The following is a 16,285-nucleotide window of genomic DNA, read 5'->3' on the forward strand; positions in this document are numbered from 1 at the left end:
AGGCTTTTTGTACAAAGCTGTTCCATAATATTACTTCTATTTTTATAATGCTAATATCTAATCAATTTCCTATATAAATAAACTTACCCATACTATGCAGACGAAATTTAAAATATTTATTTATATCATGATAGTATAATTATTTAATAAAATTTATTTTGAATTTCATATTATGTTACAAAAATTTTGCATTTCTGACAGATATTGTTAACAACTGATTTTCTATTTTCAATGATGACACATTTAATCTTCTTTGACTGAATGGACAGCAAAATAACAGTAAAGAGATTATATTGGAAGAACTTCAACATTAATGTTCTAAGGCCGCGTTTCCATGTGCAAGAAAACTTCCGCAAGAAATGTCCGACAGTCTGTCTGACAGCAACTTGCAAGTCTACTTGCAGGTGGAAACGTGGAATTAGACTTGCAAGCTGCTGTCAGACAGACTGTCGGACATTTCTTGCGGAAGTTTTCTTGCAGATGGACAGGCGGCCTAAGACATAAACTTTGATTTCGCAAGCTTCTTGGTGCTTCTTACAAGCTTTCTACGTACGTAATACGTAAATAAAAATCTGTTTCATAAATATTACATTTATTACAACATCTACATAAATAATTTTACAATTTAACAATTTTAAATTCATTGTTATAAGAAAGCGATGTTAAGAAAATATGTACATAATAATATGTGGAATGTTCTACAAGAATATGCAGATGCTTTGTGATAGTGATTAATACTGTAACATATTGTAATTTTAACACAGCCGCCTTTATATAATATTGAATTTCATAAAGCGTGATTAAATATGATAGTGATTTGAAACGATACAACAATCATACATAATATTTTTTCTTCTCCAACATTTCCATCAGTGGGTTTTCATGGCTTGGTGGATTCATATGAAAATGTGGACAATGCTTTAATTCTCTTTTTTCGACGTTGATTCCTGATACGTCGGTGGCTGATCCTGTAATTAATTTTTTTTTATTAATGTCGTAAGAATTTTATATCTCGTGTAAATCCTCAAGAAACTGGATCTAATAAAACATAGGTTCTTTTTTATTGCTCAAGCAGGCAGACAAGCAGGCGGGTCACCTGATGGAAAGTGATGCCCGCTGCCCATATATGTATGCATTCACTATATTAGTGCAACCGCGAATTTTTTGTCGATTTTTGAAAAATTGTTTTATTAATTTAAGATATATATTGAAATAAAATGAAATGAATTTATTCGCAAGAAAAGTGGTAATACGAGAGGTGTTATGAGAGAACATGTTCTACACAATTCGCCAGTCACAGCCGGCATGCGAATGGTATATTAATGCAGCAGAGATATACTCTACACATTTTAATTCATTAATCTGAAAAAAAAATGCAATAATATAACTGTTATCATTAACTTTTATAAATAGAAACTCTTTGTAAATACAATGTCTCCTCCTTGTTTAGAAGTGTCTAAAACTAAAACTCACATTGTAAGGTGGTGGCACATACGCGGTCTGCGGCTTGTTAGGATCGTAGTATGCACTTTGTGCAGCCTCCGCTGCTTTCGCATCTGTAAACGATTTTCAAACTACTGCAACATCTATATACTACTTATTACAATAATATATAAATATATTCTGTTATTATAAACACTAAAATCACAAGCCTATACAGTATACAAACTACAGTTGATAATACAAATTAATTGTGTTATTTTACATATAAAGTATAAATACAGGAACTAGTTTTAGTACAGAGACTGCTTTTAGCGATGTTACTAATGAATTATTAATTATTATTATTAATTTGTAAAATGTGACTATGGTTTCCAAACAGTGAAATAAATATAGGTAATATTTTTATTAGTTAAAAGAATTTATTAATCAACACAAAAATAATTATAATAGTTTTACCACATATAACACCATAAGGGATAATACACATATAGACCTGTAATCATTATACAATAGAATTTACTTCAATATATTTTATAATCTCTTCAATCAATTAAGTATTAACAAAACGGGCACACATGAATCATGTAAAGGCGGTATTATTTTATTTAGCAAGATAATAATTATTTGTTGTCCATACAATATTATCATCTTTCATAAGTGAAACAAATGGTACCTTCTGTATTTTATATAAAATTTAAGAAAAAACTGACACAAGTGAAAAGATCTACTTATTGCTTTGCATAGATTCACATTTGCCACGTGCTGTGTACTCACCGTTAGCCGACATCCCGGGTGGGGGCACAAAGCCGCCCGCAAACCCGGCGGCGGGCGCGTTCGCGTTGCCCGGGTAACCCGGCGGCAGGCTGGCGTTGCCCGGGTAACCTGGCGGCAGGTTGGCGTTGCCCGGGTAACCGGGGGGCGCGTTCGGGTAGCCCGCGGTGTTCCCACCTGCGCCTGAGAAGCCCGCGCCCGGCGGGTACGCGGCGCCCATCACGCCTGGGTACGGAGGCGGGCTGTTCGACACGAATACCGAGTTCGGCGCCGGCTGGTCGGGGAACGCCTGCAAGTTTAACATTCGATAGTTAATGTTCTGTCTAATTTTTGAAATCGACTCATATGGTCTTACCACAAAACAAGTTAAACACAGTCTAGCATTAAATCAGGGATCTGTTACTTTAATATAGTTGTCTATGTGAAATACGACAAAACCAGATTAAAGAGAACCCGCGCTTAAAGTTAAACCCTGTCTAAAGTTTTTGTGGTAAGACAGATATGGTCTAAGATCCGAATATAGGTCGACCTTCACCGGCGTGATAATAGACTGAGACCAATTTTATAATAAATGTAGTCTATTAAAAAATCTATTAAAGATGGGTTGACTGAAAAAATCCTGGACAGGATATTTTTAGTTAATTATTAAAAAAATATTTTAATTTTTTTAATTATGCAGTGTTGAGACAATAAACAATTTTGTTATAAAACAGCGCTCATGCTGATACATATATATTTTTTTCTATCATCCCATCTAGTGAAAGTAACTGGTACGGACATGCCTGTTTATACCTGCCAACCTAGCAGTTTGTCCAGGTAAATATTAGAAAACCCTATGGCTGCACATTCTGTAGGTTTCATACTTCAAGTCTATGATAATTTTTTTTATTATCTTGATAAGTACTGCAATTAATTAAAATGTCCTGTCCAGGATTTTTTCAGTCAACCCATCTTTAATAGATTTTTTAATAGACTACATTTATTATAAAATTGGTCTCAGTCTATTATCACGCCGGTGAAGGTCGACCTATATTCGGATCTTAGATCAATAGTTTTTAATATCCATTCAGCGAGTTTACATTTTTTGTGTAAGTACAATTTAATATTTACATATATGATTAGCATAAAAACATTTTAGTCTTACAAAAAAAACCTAAAAATGTAAAACATTCAATGAATTTATGAACTGAATCAAGTGTCATACTAAAACTGTGTAAACATTTTCTATTAACGTCGAATTTTAATACTCACAGAGTATGGTGGGACCCATCCATAATAGCCCTGCGGTGGTGGCGCGTACGCCGGTGGTGGAGCCGCGTACCACGGCCCGCTTGGCGGCGTGTATGCTGGAGGCGGGGCATTTGGAGTCGTGTGACGGGATGCTAAAATACATATTGATTAAAAAATTACGAAATAACAACGTAAAATAATTAGTCTTGCACCCGAAAAAGGTCACCAACATTCCACAGGTAGGGAGATACTCCATTCAAAGAGACACCAAATGGCAACAATTTCCATGCACTTGACCATGCGGGCATATATATTTAATAAATAATAACTCAGGCCCCGGAATCACAGACACAATAGAAAATCTATTGTGTTGTGGACCAATCGGGCCGTTCGGGGCTCAATGGGTTAACAGTTAAAATAATATGAATATAATGTTTATATATAATATGAAAAACAATTGTGGTATTCAATATTCAATATTGATGCAGTTAGAGGTGTAGTAAAATAGAATACTTTGGTTTTATAACTGAAATATTATAAAAAATGGCCCTTGACTCAATCTTTCAGAAAACAGGAGTGCACTGTAAACATTAAATAAGTGCAAAGTTCAAAGTACACTTATTTTTATTTTTTTAAACTTTCAAGAAAGTAAAATGAAGTCCCTTGTTCCCTAGTGGGGTAGGGGCAGATGCATTATAATATATCTCTTTCACTGATTGATTTTCTTTGGGGATAAGTAAATATGCTTTTATTTCTTGCAGTTCATATCTTTTTGGTATATTGCATTAATTAAAAGGTAATTCTACCTGTTTGATATTACCAAGCTATGCATGTTTAAGTCAAACAAACAACATAGATAAACAATTACACAGGCAAGTCAACTATTGTTTATCTTATCTTACGTTGACTGATAAGGTGCAAATGAAATAAAGAAGTCGTATTTACGGTCTTTGTAAATATGACTTTTTTTTTGAAGCATTTTATTTTGAAGCGTCAGAGGTTCTAAAATTTATAATGTTTAAACGGAACTATAAGGAAATAGATAAACAATATATTTTGATCCAAGTTTTCTGAGAATAGCATGGCAGCAAATGGCGAGTAACAGAATCAACCTTTGGTTGTACTCAAACAGAAACCAATATGGACCAAAATAAATCTTTAGCTAGTTTGTTCTATTTAAAAACACATTTTCAAATATTTTAAACATAGATACAACTAGCTGTAACAAAGGTATTTAGTTACAACTAGTAAAAACACATTGTAATGCATAGATGGTTTTAACTGTAATAAACATTATCAAGATACTAATCTATAACTTTGTATACAGATACTTCAATACATACCAAGGTGGGCAGCCTTTAACATAGCTTGACCAAATTCAATTGCCCCTCCTGATTTAAATGTAAGTTTAAACTTAACTTCTCCAATGAAATTTCCATTGGGCTGTGCATGGATTTTTCCTTTGATAAAGTTTGCACCAAACATTGGCTGTTCAACAGTCACCTATAAATTATAAACAGGAATAATTACTTTTCAAAAATAGTACACTCAATTTCAGAAAAGAACATATTGTGCAGGATGGTATATCAATACATATGGAGATATATTCTGTACATTACTGGAAATGGAAAAGGAAGTGATTTAGATTTAAAAATTGTCCTAAATATTAACATAATACTTACATCTTGCAAAGCCACAAATGGGAAACTGAATGACCTCAATGTCTCTGTATTCTTTTTAGAGTTGTAAATCATCCTGTGGGTGGTCAGATACATACGACCATTTTTTGCACCTTTAAACTCTGGCGTATCATTTCCATAAAATTCCACAGTGACATTATCGGAAAACAGTATGATACTAAAAATAAATAAAAATCATTAGACAGATTAAACAAATTAAAGTATTATTATATTATTTCCTGAATAGGTCTACAATTAGAATTACAGTTGAAAATTTTGCTGTAAAAAACAAGTTTTCTATAGACCAATTTTGCGAAAATAACAAACAGAAAAACTTAAATGAACCTACCAATAAAAAGCATATTAAGACTTCAAATAATTGTACTTTGAATCATAGAGAACAATTTTAAAATTTTGTAATAGAGCAATGTGTAATAGCGGCAGTACACATGGGGCCAACGTGTTGGGCCAACGTGTTGGGCAAAAATGAAGATTCCTGTTCACACATTGGCTTACTGATCATTCTGCATTGGCGCTTCAAAGATGGACGTAGTCCGTAGAAGTTCTTGCAGCCGCGGCAATTTATATAAACAGTGCGTTTAATTATTACGTACCTACATGTGCACCAATAACAATGAGTGTACTCTGCCGTCTGCAATGATATCAATTTAATTTTAATTACCTATAAAACGAAACTTGAAATATTACGGACGGATGTACCTATTGATTGGTGATATTTGATCAATTAGCACAATTTAATCAAAATCATGCTCATTGTATATTGTTATTTAATTTTTAAGAACAAGTAACTGTTTCATACCTACTATTTTACTCATTTTATAAATATATATTCTTTTTTTTTCGAAAATGTATGAAAGTGAGTTATGAAAACATCTAGAATAATATAATATAATAAATAGAAAATAAAACATCTAATTTATTGAGTCATAAGGTTTTTATTTTTGTGTAGTTCATGCCGTCGATTCCAAATTATTAAATTCCTTCATGTCGATACAATTCTACGAATTGTAAAACCTCATTGCTTGTCAACATCGGCGCCGCCATCGCTATCGGAACATGGAAACGTAAATTTCATTGACGCGCAACGATACTGTCTCCGCTGACGAGTAACAACAATCTGAACAAGACACCAACGTGTGAACGCTGTTTGCAGAGCGCGCCAAGATCCTTTGAAGTGTGCACAAAAAACCGACAACATTCGGTTGGCCTGCCAATATTGGCGCCAACTAGGCTAATGAAGCCAACATACCGCCAAGTAGCTCTCTACACGTTGGCCCAACCCGTTGGCCCAACACGTTGGGCCCATGTGTACTGCCACCATAACAAATTCCTGCATTTGATGAGGTTTTTATTATCTCTAACATATTGTGAGAGATGAGTCATGATTGCACCATTTTTATTGATTGTTTGGCTTGTTGACAACTCCATTTTAAAGCAAACTTTTTCTTTTAAAAACAATGAAGGAGGTATGAGAATTATGGCAATATTTTAAAGGTATACGCTAAATAACTTCTTTAACTTGTAGTAATCTCTACGACGGTACGACCTTACATACACACAACTCACCACTCTCCAGCGTGTATCAATACTCCATGATCAGCATGAGCTGTATTAAGAGACATCTTCAATTATATCATATAATGCAGACTCAAAACGTATTTTCTTTAAAATAAACTATAATATCAGAGCAGAAATCCAGACCAAGTTATAGTCCAAAACAGTCTCGACTTTTCTGACAAGTGACATTTCACATTATTGACAAACAAGAAATTTACGACGACACTATAATACAGATTATATATAGACTCCATAGATTACAAATGAACTAATGCCTGCGATTGCTGTGTGGGTTGCTGCGATTGCTGCGAATACGATGCTTAGCTGCAATGACCTGCGACCACATTTTAAGTATAGATTGTTAAAGCCATGGTAAATTACTATATTAAACGCCAGATTCTCAGCTAATAAGTTATGTTATCGGCTCCGAAGGTGCGAGCTAGCGCGCACGAGCAACTTTGTCTCCGCAACTATTTTGTCTCCGCAACTATTTTGTCTCTCCACCCATGGGCTCGTATGAAAGTGCGCGCACGTAGCGACGCAACTCCCCATACAAATTGATGGGAGAGACAAAATAGTTGCGGAGACAAAGTTGCTCGTGCGCGCTGGCATATCACACCCATAATAACATGACATAAATTATGATTGTTTTAGAGACCAGGGCCAAAATAAAATTGCGCCTAGAATAATTAAAAACGCTTCAACAAGCGCTGGTCAGCGCTATGCGCTGCCATATAAAATTTGTTTTGGTCTGCTTCAACCTGCTTCCTTTGTGTAGAACGAACCATCGTTGACAAGCGCCGATAAGCGCTTATAAGTTTCAAGCTTTCTTTCTGAATACGCCCTAACTCTATGGGCGTATTCAGAAAGAAAGCTTGAAACTTATAAGCGCTTATCGGCGCTTGTCATGTTCATATATTTTCCTGCGCGGGTTGACAGCACTGACAGGAAAATATATGAACATGACAAGCGCCGATAAGCGCTTATAAGTTTCAAGCTTTCTTTATGAATATTTTTTTTTTCAACGCTGAACTTAGCGCAACCTGCTGGTGCGTTTCACGTTCCAATTAAGCATCAGCATAATTTGGCATTGTGCGCCACTGAGTCGCATTTTTCTCTGTAATTGGAAAACAGCCAATAATTCACGCGCATTACACTTAGCATTACATATAAGAGTGCTCGATTGTGCGAAGCGTTGCTGTAGTTGGAACATTCAACGTTAAGCATTAAGCCGCATAATGCGCTCTAGTCACATGAGTAGAAAGACGGAACAGAGACTAAGCTTCTTAAGAACGTGCAAAATTGTTACCTATTTTGGTAGGGTTGTCACAATAGGTTAAGACAAATTAAACAAAACTACCTACTACAACCCAACCTAGGTATGTACACACTTACAATACATACATACATACTTACAAATGCTAAACTTGTAATAATAATGAAAGGTAAAAACACACCGTGTACAATTCTCATCTTATTAAAAAAGGACCTAATAAAATAAACGCAAGTAGGTACTTACTTGAAAAAGTAATAATCAAAATATTTACTCACCTATTGTACTCCTTGAGATAGTTGAAGTATGATATATTTTTAGTTTTTCTACTATTATTCATACACACAGTACAATAAACAACCATTTTTGACAATGAAATATTACGTTTTATATTAAAATATTCAAACTTGCAAGTTGCAACTAATAAAACAAACAACGTGCGTCGTATCAACCCTGAGACTGTCCTATGCCTGTGCAAGCGCAAACCGGTTTTTTCCAGAATCGCTGCGTACGCGACAAGCGGCCTGCGGTCACACACACATGCCCCGCGTACTTGTAGTAGTGCAATCGATTCTCGCGTTTGTTTGAAGCTTAGTCTCTGTTCCGTCTTTCTACTCATGTGCTCTAGTGCTGTAATTGGAAAACATGGTTAATAATCACAGTTTAATAATTATAAATTATAATAAATTGTGGATACAATATATTATATAGATGATCTAAGTTATTTTTACTCTGTGGTTTTTGTCAAATTCAATTTGTCAATTTGGAGCTATGACAGCTATTTGAATTTTTTATAGGTACTATTTTGGTTTTTTATAAATAATCTTATTTAGATCAGATAAATTATGGAACGAAATATCCTTAAAAATCAGAGTTCTAATATAAAACCAATAGATACTAATACAGTCCACAAAATATGTTCCGGTCAGGTATAAATAAAAAAATAACAATTGCATATGTAACTGATAAATAATATATTTTATTTATGATTTCCATTCTACTACAGGTTGTTTTAAGTTTAGCAGTAGCAGTAAAAGAATTGTTAGAGAATGCCCTTGATGCGGGAGCAACAAATATTGACATTCGATTAAAAAATTATGGAATAGATTTGATAGAAGTTTCTGATAATGGTTCTGGAGTAACAGAAGACAACTTTGCTGCTTTAAGTAAGATTCTTGACTGAAAAGACAATATATGTATTTTTAATTCCTGTTATTTATACTTAATATTTATGTACTTACTTTAAATTAAATTGTTTCAGCTCTGAAATATCACACTTCTAAAATTAATGAGTATTCTGACTTACTCGGAGTCTCGAGTTTTGGGTTCCGAGGCGAGGCATTGAGCTCACTTTGTTCACTAGCTCACATGGTTGTGACTACAAGACATCAAAACTGTAATTATGGTAAAAATAGATCTATGTATATAGCCACTTATTTGTTATAATTCCTCATTTTTTGTGTCTTTTATGTTTGTTTTTGGGTTTCAGCTACTAAAATTCAATATGATCAGAAAGGGAATATAATTAGCAAAACACCATGTTCTAGACAAGTGGGAACAACTGTTACGCTGAGTAATTTATTTTATTCTCTACCCGTAAGGCAAAAAGAGTTCCACAAAAATACAAAGAGGGAATTTAATAAGATGACTCATTTGTTATATGCATATTGTTTAATATCAAGAGGAGTGAGGTATAAATATTTATTATGCCTATTATAATTATAACTATTGAAATGTAGGTTTTTGTGTATGAAAGTTATGAACATAGAAACAATTAATCTTTTTATTACTGTTTGAGATTTTGTCAATTAATATGGCAATTGTATGATCATGTTTATTCCACCTTTCAGAATAACTTGTAGTAACCAAACAAACTCAAATTCAAAAGCAGTAGTTGTGGCCACAACTGGTTCACAGTCATATAAAGATAATATTGCATCAGTTTTTGGATTGAAACAATTGCAGAGCATTGTAGAAATTAAAACTGAATTAGTTTCTAGTATAAAAGAAAACATATTTAAAGGGCTTTCAGGAGAAGTTAAGGAAAATAATGAAACTATTGAAATTGATGATGTTGAAATTGATTTATCTGAAGACTCAAATGATGCTGAACAAAAACAGGACACTCAAAATGAGAGTTTTACATTGTCTCAGAAATCACAGGGATACAAGAATTGTCCTAACCCTGTGGAACTTGAAGGGTATATTTCTTCTTGTGAACATGGTAGTGGCAGATCAAGCACAGATAGGCAGTTTTATTATGTGAATTCAAGACCCTGTGAACCTACCAAAGTTATGAAAATAGTGAATGAAACTTATAAACAATATAATCCTAATCAATATCCTTTCATATTTCTTAACATAAACATGGATAGATTGTCTGTAGATGTAAATGTAACTCCAGATAAGAGGAAAGTTTTTCTCACAAAGGAAAAAAATATTTTAGATGTAATAAAAGCATCACTGACAAAACTATTTGAAAATGTTCCAAGAACATTAAAAGTTAATTCGTCAATCACTGATGTCAAAAATAATGATAGCGTCCCAAATTTATATCAGCCAAGGATTTTTAACTCATTCATGCAACAATTTAGCAGTAAAGAGGAAAAATATGCAAAAGATGATGGAAAAAATATAGGGGACTTAAAAAGGAAATCTACTACAAACCTTGATTGTTTTATATCAAAGTCAAAAAGAATTCAACAAAATTCATTAGTAAATGATGATAATACTTTAAAGGAAGATAATAGTGTAAGGGATGACCATGATATTTTAAGTGAACAAGAGGATAATATGGTTGAAGATTATGTTACTGTAAAAAATGAGGTAATTCATTTATCTAAGTCAGATGTTAAAAAAGAAAATGACACATTAGATACAATAAAAACAAATCTATTCTTTGAAAATATGAATGATACTGACATCAATAATAAAACTTGTGAAAGAAAGTGTGACAATCCAATAGGATCAAGTAAAGAAGACAAAAAGGTGGGATCTGAAATTATGTATTTAGAAAATACTGATTCAATGCCTGACACACAAATAAGATCAATCTCTGATGTAGTGTGTCAAAAATCTTCCACAATTTACTGTAAAACAAAAAGTAATTATCAAAAGATGATCAAAGATAAAATTGCAGAAAAAGAAAATTCAAATAAAATATCTCCACCAAAATCCAAAGTTGAGAAGACTGTAACTGATCGAAAACAATTGGGTCAATTTCATGTAAGAAAAACTGTTAGATTTAAAACAACTTTAGAAGAAGTAAAGGCTCAAGTTGAAATATACAATAATGGAAAAAATAAATGTGTGCCAGACAGAATAAAATTTCGAAGTGCTATTGATCCAGTGTTTAACAAGAAGTGTGAAGAAGAGCTTAATAGAGAAATATCTAAAGATTCCTTTAAACAGATGATAATTATAGGTCAATTTAATTTAGGGTTTATCATTACACGTTTGGAGGATGATCTATTCATCATTGATCAACATGCAACTGATGAAATTTATAACTTTGAAACTTTACAAAAAACCACTGAACTCACAAATCAAAAATTAGTTATGTAAGTACAAATATCTCATTATAAAAGTTATCTATTTTTATTATTTAGTGTACATATAAAAAAATTGTAGTCCACAGCAACTGGAGCTGACAGGTGTGAATGAACAAATATTAATGGATAATTTGGATGTTTTTAAGAAGAATGGATTCACTTTCCAAATAGATGAACATGCTCCACCAACAAAGAGGGTCAAATTATTAACTATACCAATGTCTAAGAACTGGATATTTGGAAAGGATGATATAGAAGAGCTTTTATTCATGTTAAAGGTGAAATTTTGATTCAGGTCCGACCGCACCAGGCGTATCTGCGCAGCAGTGTAGCAACGCGACGCGACACTGCAAATTAATATTCTTTATTTGAAATTGTATGAGGTGTACCGAATTACGCCACACCGAAACTACGCGCCACGGCCAAATTTGACCAATCGGCAAATGTTACCGGCAAATGTTCCCTAGTGCGATCGGACCTTAATAATCATGTTACACATATTCATCACAACTTTTCAAGGTATGGGTGTTCACTGTGCAATTTCATTTTATTATGACAGGAATCTTCCACATCAGAATACTACAGACCGAGTCGAGTAAGAGCCATGTTTGCATCAAGAGCTTGTCGCAAGTCAGTCATGATAGGTATGGCTTTAAGCAAATCAGATATGAGACAACTTGTCGACCATATGGCCGAAATAGACAAGCCCTGGGTAATTATTTCATCATTTATTTTATTAGTCTTATATTTTTCTCAAATTATTTTTTTTATAATAAAACATCTTATTTTTTAGAATTGTCCACATGGAAGACCAACAATACGCCACTTGGTTAATTTAGCTATGGTGCATACAAGTGATTAAAATATATTTTAGAAATGTTTTGAATTAAATCTAACCTAATCAATAATCATGGATATATTATTTACTGTGATAATAAGAATAAAATTCGTTTATGATTTTTGATATTTTTTTTATTTCATACACTTATAGTTTTGAATATATTAAATCCAGTGTGTGCTGTTGTCACCATTACACCAGGAATTTGTTTATGCCAATGCAGTTCTTTAATATCTGTTTGACCTTGATGAATGAACAACAGCTGTGGTGGAAGGTTCTGGAAATAAAAAATCACCTTGTCAATCACATAACACAAAATATAATAATTATGAAAATAAAGAGGTTTTTGCATCTATTACATGTAGGTAAAAGTTGCTTAAAATATTTGTTTTCACAAATCTTATTATTTTAACAAAATATACACTTGTTTTGTTTTTCGGCTTTTATAGCCATGTAAGTATATTCTTAACTAGCGGTCCGCCCCGGCTTCGCCCGTGGTACATATTTACGTTTTCTCTACATAAAAACCATCCTTGTACTTCAAGGAATATAATAGAAAAGAATTATCGAAATCGGTTCAGCCGTTCACACGTGATGCCATGACAACGCGAAACGGGTGCAGACCCGCCGCCTTTTTATAGCTCCCGCCGCGAAGCGCGTCGAACGCGGCAACTGATACTTACACAAAAATAATCCTTATGGCTGCATGATTCTGTATTCACGCGCGATGACTTATAGCATATTTCATGTATAACTTTGGTGTTTCTACACCGATTTACATGATTCTTTTACTATAACCTGCCCAGGAGTATGAAGAATAATTGTGCCAAATTTGGTTAAAATCCGTCATGTAGTTTTTGTTTCTATAACGAATATACAGACAGACAGACAGACAGACAGACAGACAGACAGACAGACAAAAATTTTACTGATTGCATTTTTGGCATCAGTAGCGATCCCTTATCACCCCTTCATAGTTTTTTTTTAAATATATTTCATGTACAGAATTGGCCTCTCTACAGATTTATTATAAGTATAGATATGTATTTAATATTCTTAATACTTCATATTATACTCCATTTACCTTTAATTCGTCATCAACAATTTCTTCATCGTCCCTTTCAACAGCTAAGTCCCAAAGGGCAACCTGGTTGTCTTCCCCGGCAGACGCAAGTACACTTGGCTCAGTCCAATGCCATTCAACTGATGTGATTGGTGCTGTATGGTGTTTGAATGTTCCCACCGCTGCACTGGTAAACTGTCTCAAGTCCCATATATGAAGGAATCCGTCGTCACCACCTGTAATAAAGGTAAGGTTAGTTTCTTCATGGTGATCAGTAATATATTGATTTATAAAAACGGTGTTGTAAATCAGGAGCTCATGACACACAGACTTCCTAAAAGCCAATATAGGCTACATAACTTAATATCAGAAAGCTAAAAATAAAAAATTTGGAAACAAAGAAGGTAGAAATAAATTTATTTTAACACACACACACACACACACACAAAAGTGATGATTTTAATAACTCAGGGCCCGGAATCACAGACACAATAGATAATCTATTGTCTCGTGGACCAATCGGGCCATTCGGGCCTCAATGGGTTAAACAATAGAAAAAAGAATAAGCTATAGAGATTTGCTAATAAATGTTAAATAACTTACCACTTGCTATAAATGGTTCATTACAATTCCATGATATTACATTAATATCATTTTGATGTGCATTTTCTTTAGTCAACATGCATGCCTTTTGTGGTGCAGCTCTTGTGTCCCAAATCCTTATTGTTTTGTCAACTGAGCATGTTGCTAATACATTTCTGTAAGAAAAACATATTCACAATTAATTTTAATATCTTTGGTATATCATAAATCTTCTTCTTATATATAACAATGAATCGCAAAATGTGTTGGTAAGCGCATAACTCGAGAACAGCTGAACCGATTTCGATAATTCTTTTTTTATTATATTCCTTGAAGTACGAGGATGGTTTTTATGTAGAGAAAACGTAAATATGTACCACGGGCGAAGCCGGGGCGGACCGCTAGTTATATATAAAAATGAATCGCAAAATGTGTTGGTAAGCGCATAACTCCAGAACGGCTGAACCGATTTCGATAATTCTTTTTTTATTATATTCCTTGAAGTACGAGGATGGTTCTTATGTAGAGAAAACGTAAACATGTACCACGGGCGAAGCCGGGGTGGACCGCTAGTACATAATAAAGATGATATCCATTTTGAAATCACTTCACTATTCAAAATATATTTTTCAAAGTATTATGAACCTTTCATTAGGAGACCATTGTATATCTTCAACTGAACTGGTGTGTCCAACTAATGGCCTTTGGTCCACTGTCCATGTCCCTGCTTCATTTGGTTTCCATATGTGAATATCTCGTCTACAGTCACCCGTTGCTAAGACCTAAAATTATTGAGTTATAACAAATAAAAATTGTAATTTGATACCAATGAAAGAAACAAATGGTTTAACTTCCCTATCCCTAAAATACTTACTATAATGTAACAAACAAAATAGTAGCTTTAATATTATTTTGAGATTAATTCTACAGATTTGCTTATTATTATAAAAAAAAACTTACACCAGGTTCAGTTGGACACCAATCCATACCAAAGCCTTCTTGCTGATGGCCATTGAAAGAATATAAAGGCTTAGCTGGATTAGTAACAGTATCAAGGTTGTATCTTTCTAATAGTGCTGGCTCGTCCACAGCTTGCAATTGTTGTGTTATATTCCATACATCAACTCTGCCTAACTCAGACCAGCTGGCTGCTAATACTGAGTTTTTAAAGTTTGTTGTCTGTGGGATAAATATATGAGAATAATTAAGCTATTCTGGTAAAAAATTATGGAAATAAACTGTAAAATAAATATTTTAACAATAGGTCAGCTTTATATGACCACTTTCTAGTTGAAGTATTATATGAATTATTAGGCTAATCAAATGTAATATAGTTCAGGTATAATATTATTATGTATTCAAATTAATTATTTTCATACATACTCTTATTCTATTTACACAGCCTTGATGTTTAATGATTGCAAATGTCATTTCAGGTTTTTTTTCCTCATCTTCATCATCATCATCGTCATCATCCTCACTTTCCGATTCCTCTTCATTTTCTGGTTTTGATGTTTGATGTAAGTTTGACATTTTGAATACTAGAATACTGCAACAATAAAATTAAGCACTGAGATGCAAGTAGGGCATAACAAGTAAATAACTACATTACGGAATCCATTTCTTTTGATATTATTATTAATATATATAGTTTGTTAGTTGCATACTTGTTCAAATGTGCGCTTGATGCTTGCGTGCCGGCTACAAGGTACGCTGTCATCGGAAATTGTTGTCGATTATTCCCCAGATTATCTTGTATAATATCGAAGCTTAAACAAGGAGCTCCAGTCTGGGCTTGATGCAACATAACATACGCCGATTGGTCGCACACAAGATGTTCGTCTTCTTTTAATTCTTGACCTGGAAGAAATGTTTTTGGACGATCATCATTTTCTTCGCCTTCTTCTTCCCTTTCTTCCATATCATCGTCATCGCTTTCTGATGAATTCGCTTCCATGGGTTCTTCGTTTTCCATCGACATAGTGGGGGTGTGAAATAACAAATTTTAATTTTAATATGTATTAAATAACCCTATAAATATTTTAAACACGTGAACGGATGATAGGTAATTGTGATTTATGACATTTGGATTTTGACAAATTAATAATGACATTGACATTACCACAGAGTAAGTAATATACTACGGTCTCGGGTCTACGTAGAAAGACTACTAATACAGACTAATAATACTAGTAGAGATGTAACTAAAGATGCACAGTAAAGATGTAACAGAGAATTTTTTTTCGTTTGTGTCAAAAAAATTGGTCCCCAATTACG

At 33.6% G+C, this 16,285-nt stretch overlaps 3 protein-coding genes across 6 annotated transcripts; 1 reads left to right on the forward strand and 2 right to left on the reverse strand.

Moving 5' to 3' along the window:
* Window positions 1-575: 575 nt before the first annotated feature.
* On the reverse strand, window positions 576-6,883 carry Wbp2 (WW domain binding protein 2). Of its 2 annotated transcripts, XM_090107861.1 has the most exons (8): window positions 6,711-6,883; window positions 5,127-5,301; window positions 4,788-4,947; window positions 3,466-3,596; window positions 2,356-2,503; window positions 2,218-2,325; window positions 1,474-1,556; window positions 576-968 (listed from the first exon to the last, which is right to left on the reverse strand). In XM_090107861.1, exons 1-8 carry the CDS (start codon window positions 6,764-6,766, stop codon window positions 921-923), a joined length of 909 nt encoding a protein of 302 aa, XP_089963987.1. In that variant the 5' UTR covers window positions 6,767-6,883; the 3' UTR covers window positions 576-920. The 2 variants fall into 2 exon arrangements, with proteins under 2 accessions (XP_089963987.1, XP_089963985.1); XM_090107859.1 differs by having other exon boundaries at window positions 2,218-2,503.
* A 1,887-nt stretch (window positions 6,884-8,770) lies between these two features.
* Pms2 (mismatch repair endonuclease PMS2) lies at window positions 8,771-12,487 on the forward strand. 3 transcript variants are annotated; one of them, XM_090107853.1, is made up of 8 exons: window positions 8,771-8,903; window positions 8,981-9,140; window positions 9,236-9,379; window positions 9,464-9,665; window positions 9,825-11,534; window positions 11,605-11,803; window positions 12,085-12,237; window positions 12,319-12,487. In XM_090107853.1, exons 1-8 carry the CDS (start codon window positions 8,820-8,822, stop codon window positions 12,385-12,387), a joined length of 2,721 nt encoding a protein of 906 aa, XP_089963979.1. In that variant the 5' UTR covers window positions 8,771-8,819; the 3' UTR covers window positions 12,388-12,487. The 3 variants fall into 3 exon arrangements, with proteins under 3 accessions (XP_089963979.1, XP_089963981.1, XP_089963980.1); XM_090107854.1 differs by having other exon boundaries at window positions 8,784-8,898; XM_090107855.1 differs by lacking the exons at window positions 12,085-12,237; window positions 12,319-12,487 and having other exon boundaries at window positions 11,612-11,740.
* l(2)09851 (WD repeat-containing protein 1 l(2)09851) lies at window positions 12,476-16,088 on the reverse strand. The gene is made up of 7 exons (XM_090107856.1): window positions 15,676-16,088; window positions 15,392-15,557; window positions 14,969-15,187; window positions 14,654-14,790; window positions 14,030-14,184; window positions 13,448-13,662; window positions 12,476-12,640 (listed from the first exon to the last, which is right to left on the reverse strand). The coding sequence occupies exons 1-7, from the start codon at window positions 15,987-15,989 to the stop codon at window positions 12,503-12,505; spliced, it is 1,344 nt and encodes a 447-aa protein (XP_089963982.1). The 5' UTR covers window positions 15,990-16,088; the 3' UTR covers window positions 12,476-12,502.
* Between the last annotated feature and the right edge of the window lie 197 nt (window positions 16,089-16,285).

The sequence above is a fragment of the Colias eurytheme genome, chromosome 12, assembly GCF_061535395.1.
Source record: "Colias eurytheme isolate Ceu_HAF_F1 chromosome 12, ilColEury1 Martin Lab GWU primary, whole genome shotgun sequence".
Classification (NCBI taxonomy): domain Eukaryota; kingdom Metazoa; phylum Arthropoda; class Insecta; order Lepidoptera; family Pieridae; genus Colias; species Colias eurytheme.

What these genes read in the sequence shown, in the direction of transcription:
- Wbp2 (XM_090107859.1), bottom strand. Translation starts at nt 6,766, where the DNA reads ATGTCTCTTAATACAGCTCATGCTGATCATGGAGTATTGATACACGCT. An exon ending in ACCCGGGATGTCGGCTAACG is followed by an intron (nt 1,557 to 2,217) that starts GTGAGTACACAG and finishes AATCGTTTACAG; the next exon opens with ATGCGAAAGCAGCGGAGGCT. An exon ending in ATGTGCCACCACCTTACAAT is followed by an intron (nt 969 to 1,473) that starts GTGAGTTTTAGT and finishes AATTAATTACAG; the next exon opens with GATCAGCCACCGACGTATCA.
- Pms2 (XM_090107853.1), top strand. Translation starts at nt 8,820, where the DNA reads ATGGAACGAAATATCCTTAAAAATCAGAGTTCTAATATAAAACCAATA. An exon ending in ACAAAATATGTTCCGGTCAG is followed by an intron (nt 8,904 to 8,980) that starts GTATAAATAAAA and finishes ATTCTACTACAG; the next exon opens with GTTGTTTTAAGTTTAGCAGT. An exon ending in CCGAAATAGACAAGCCCTGG is followed by an intron (nt 12,238 to 12,318) that starts GTAATTATTTCA and finishes CTTATTTTTTAG; the next exon opens with AATTGTCCACATGGAAGACC.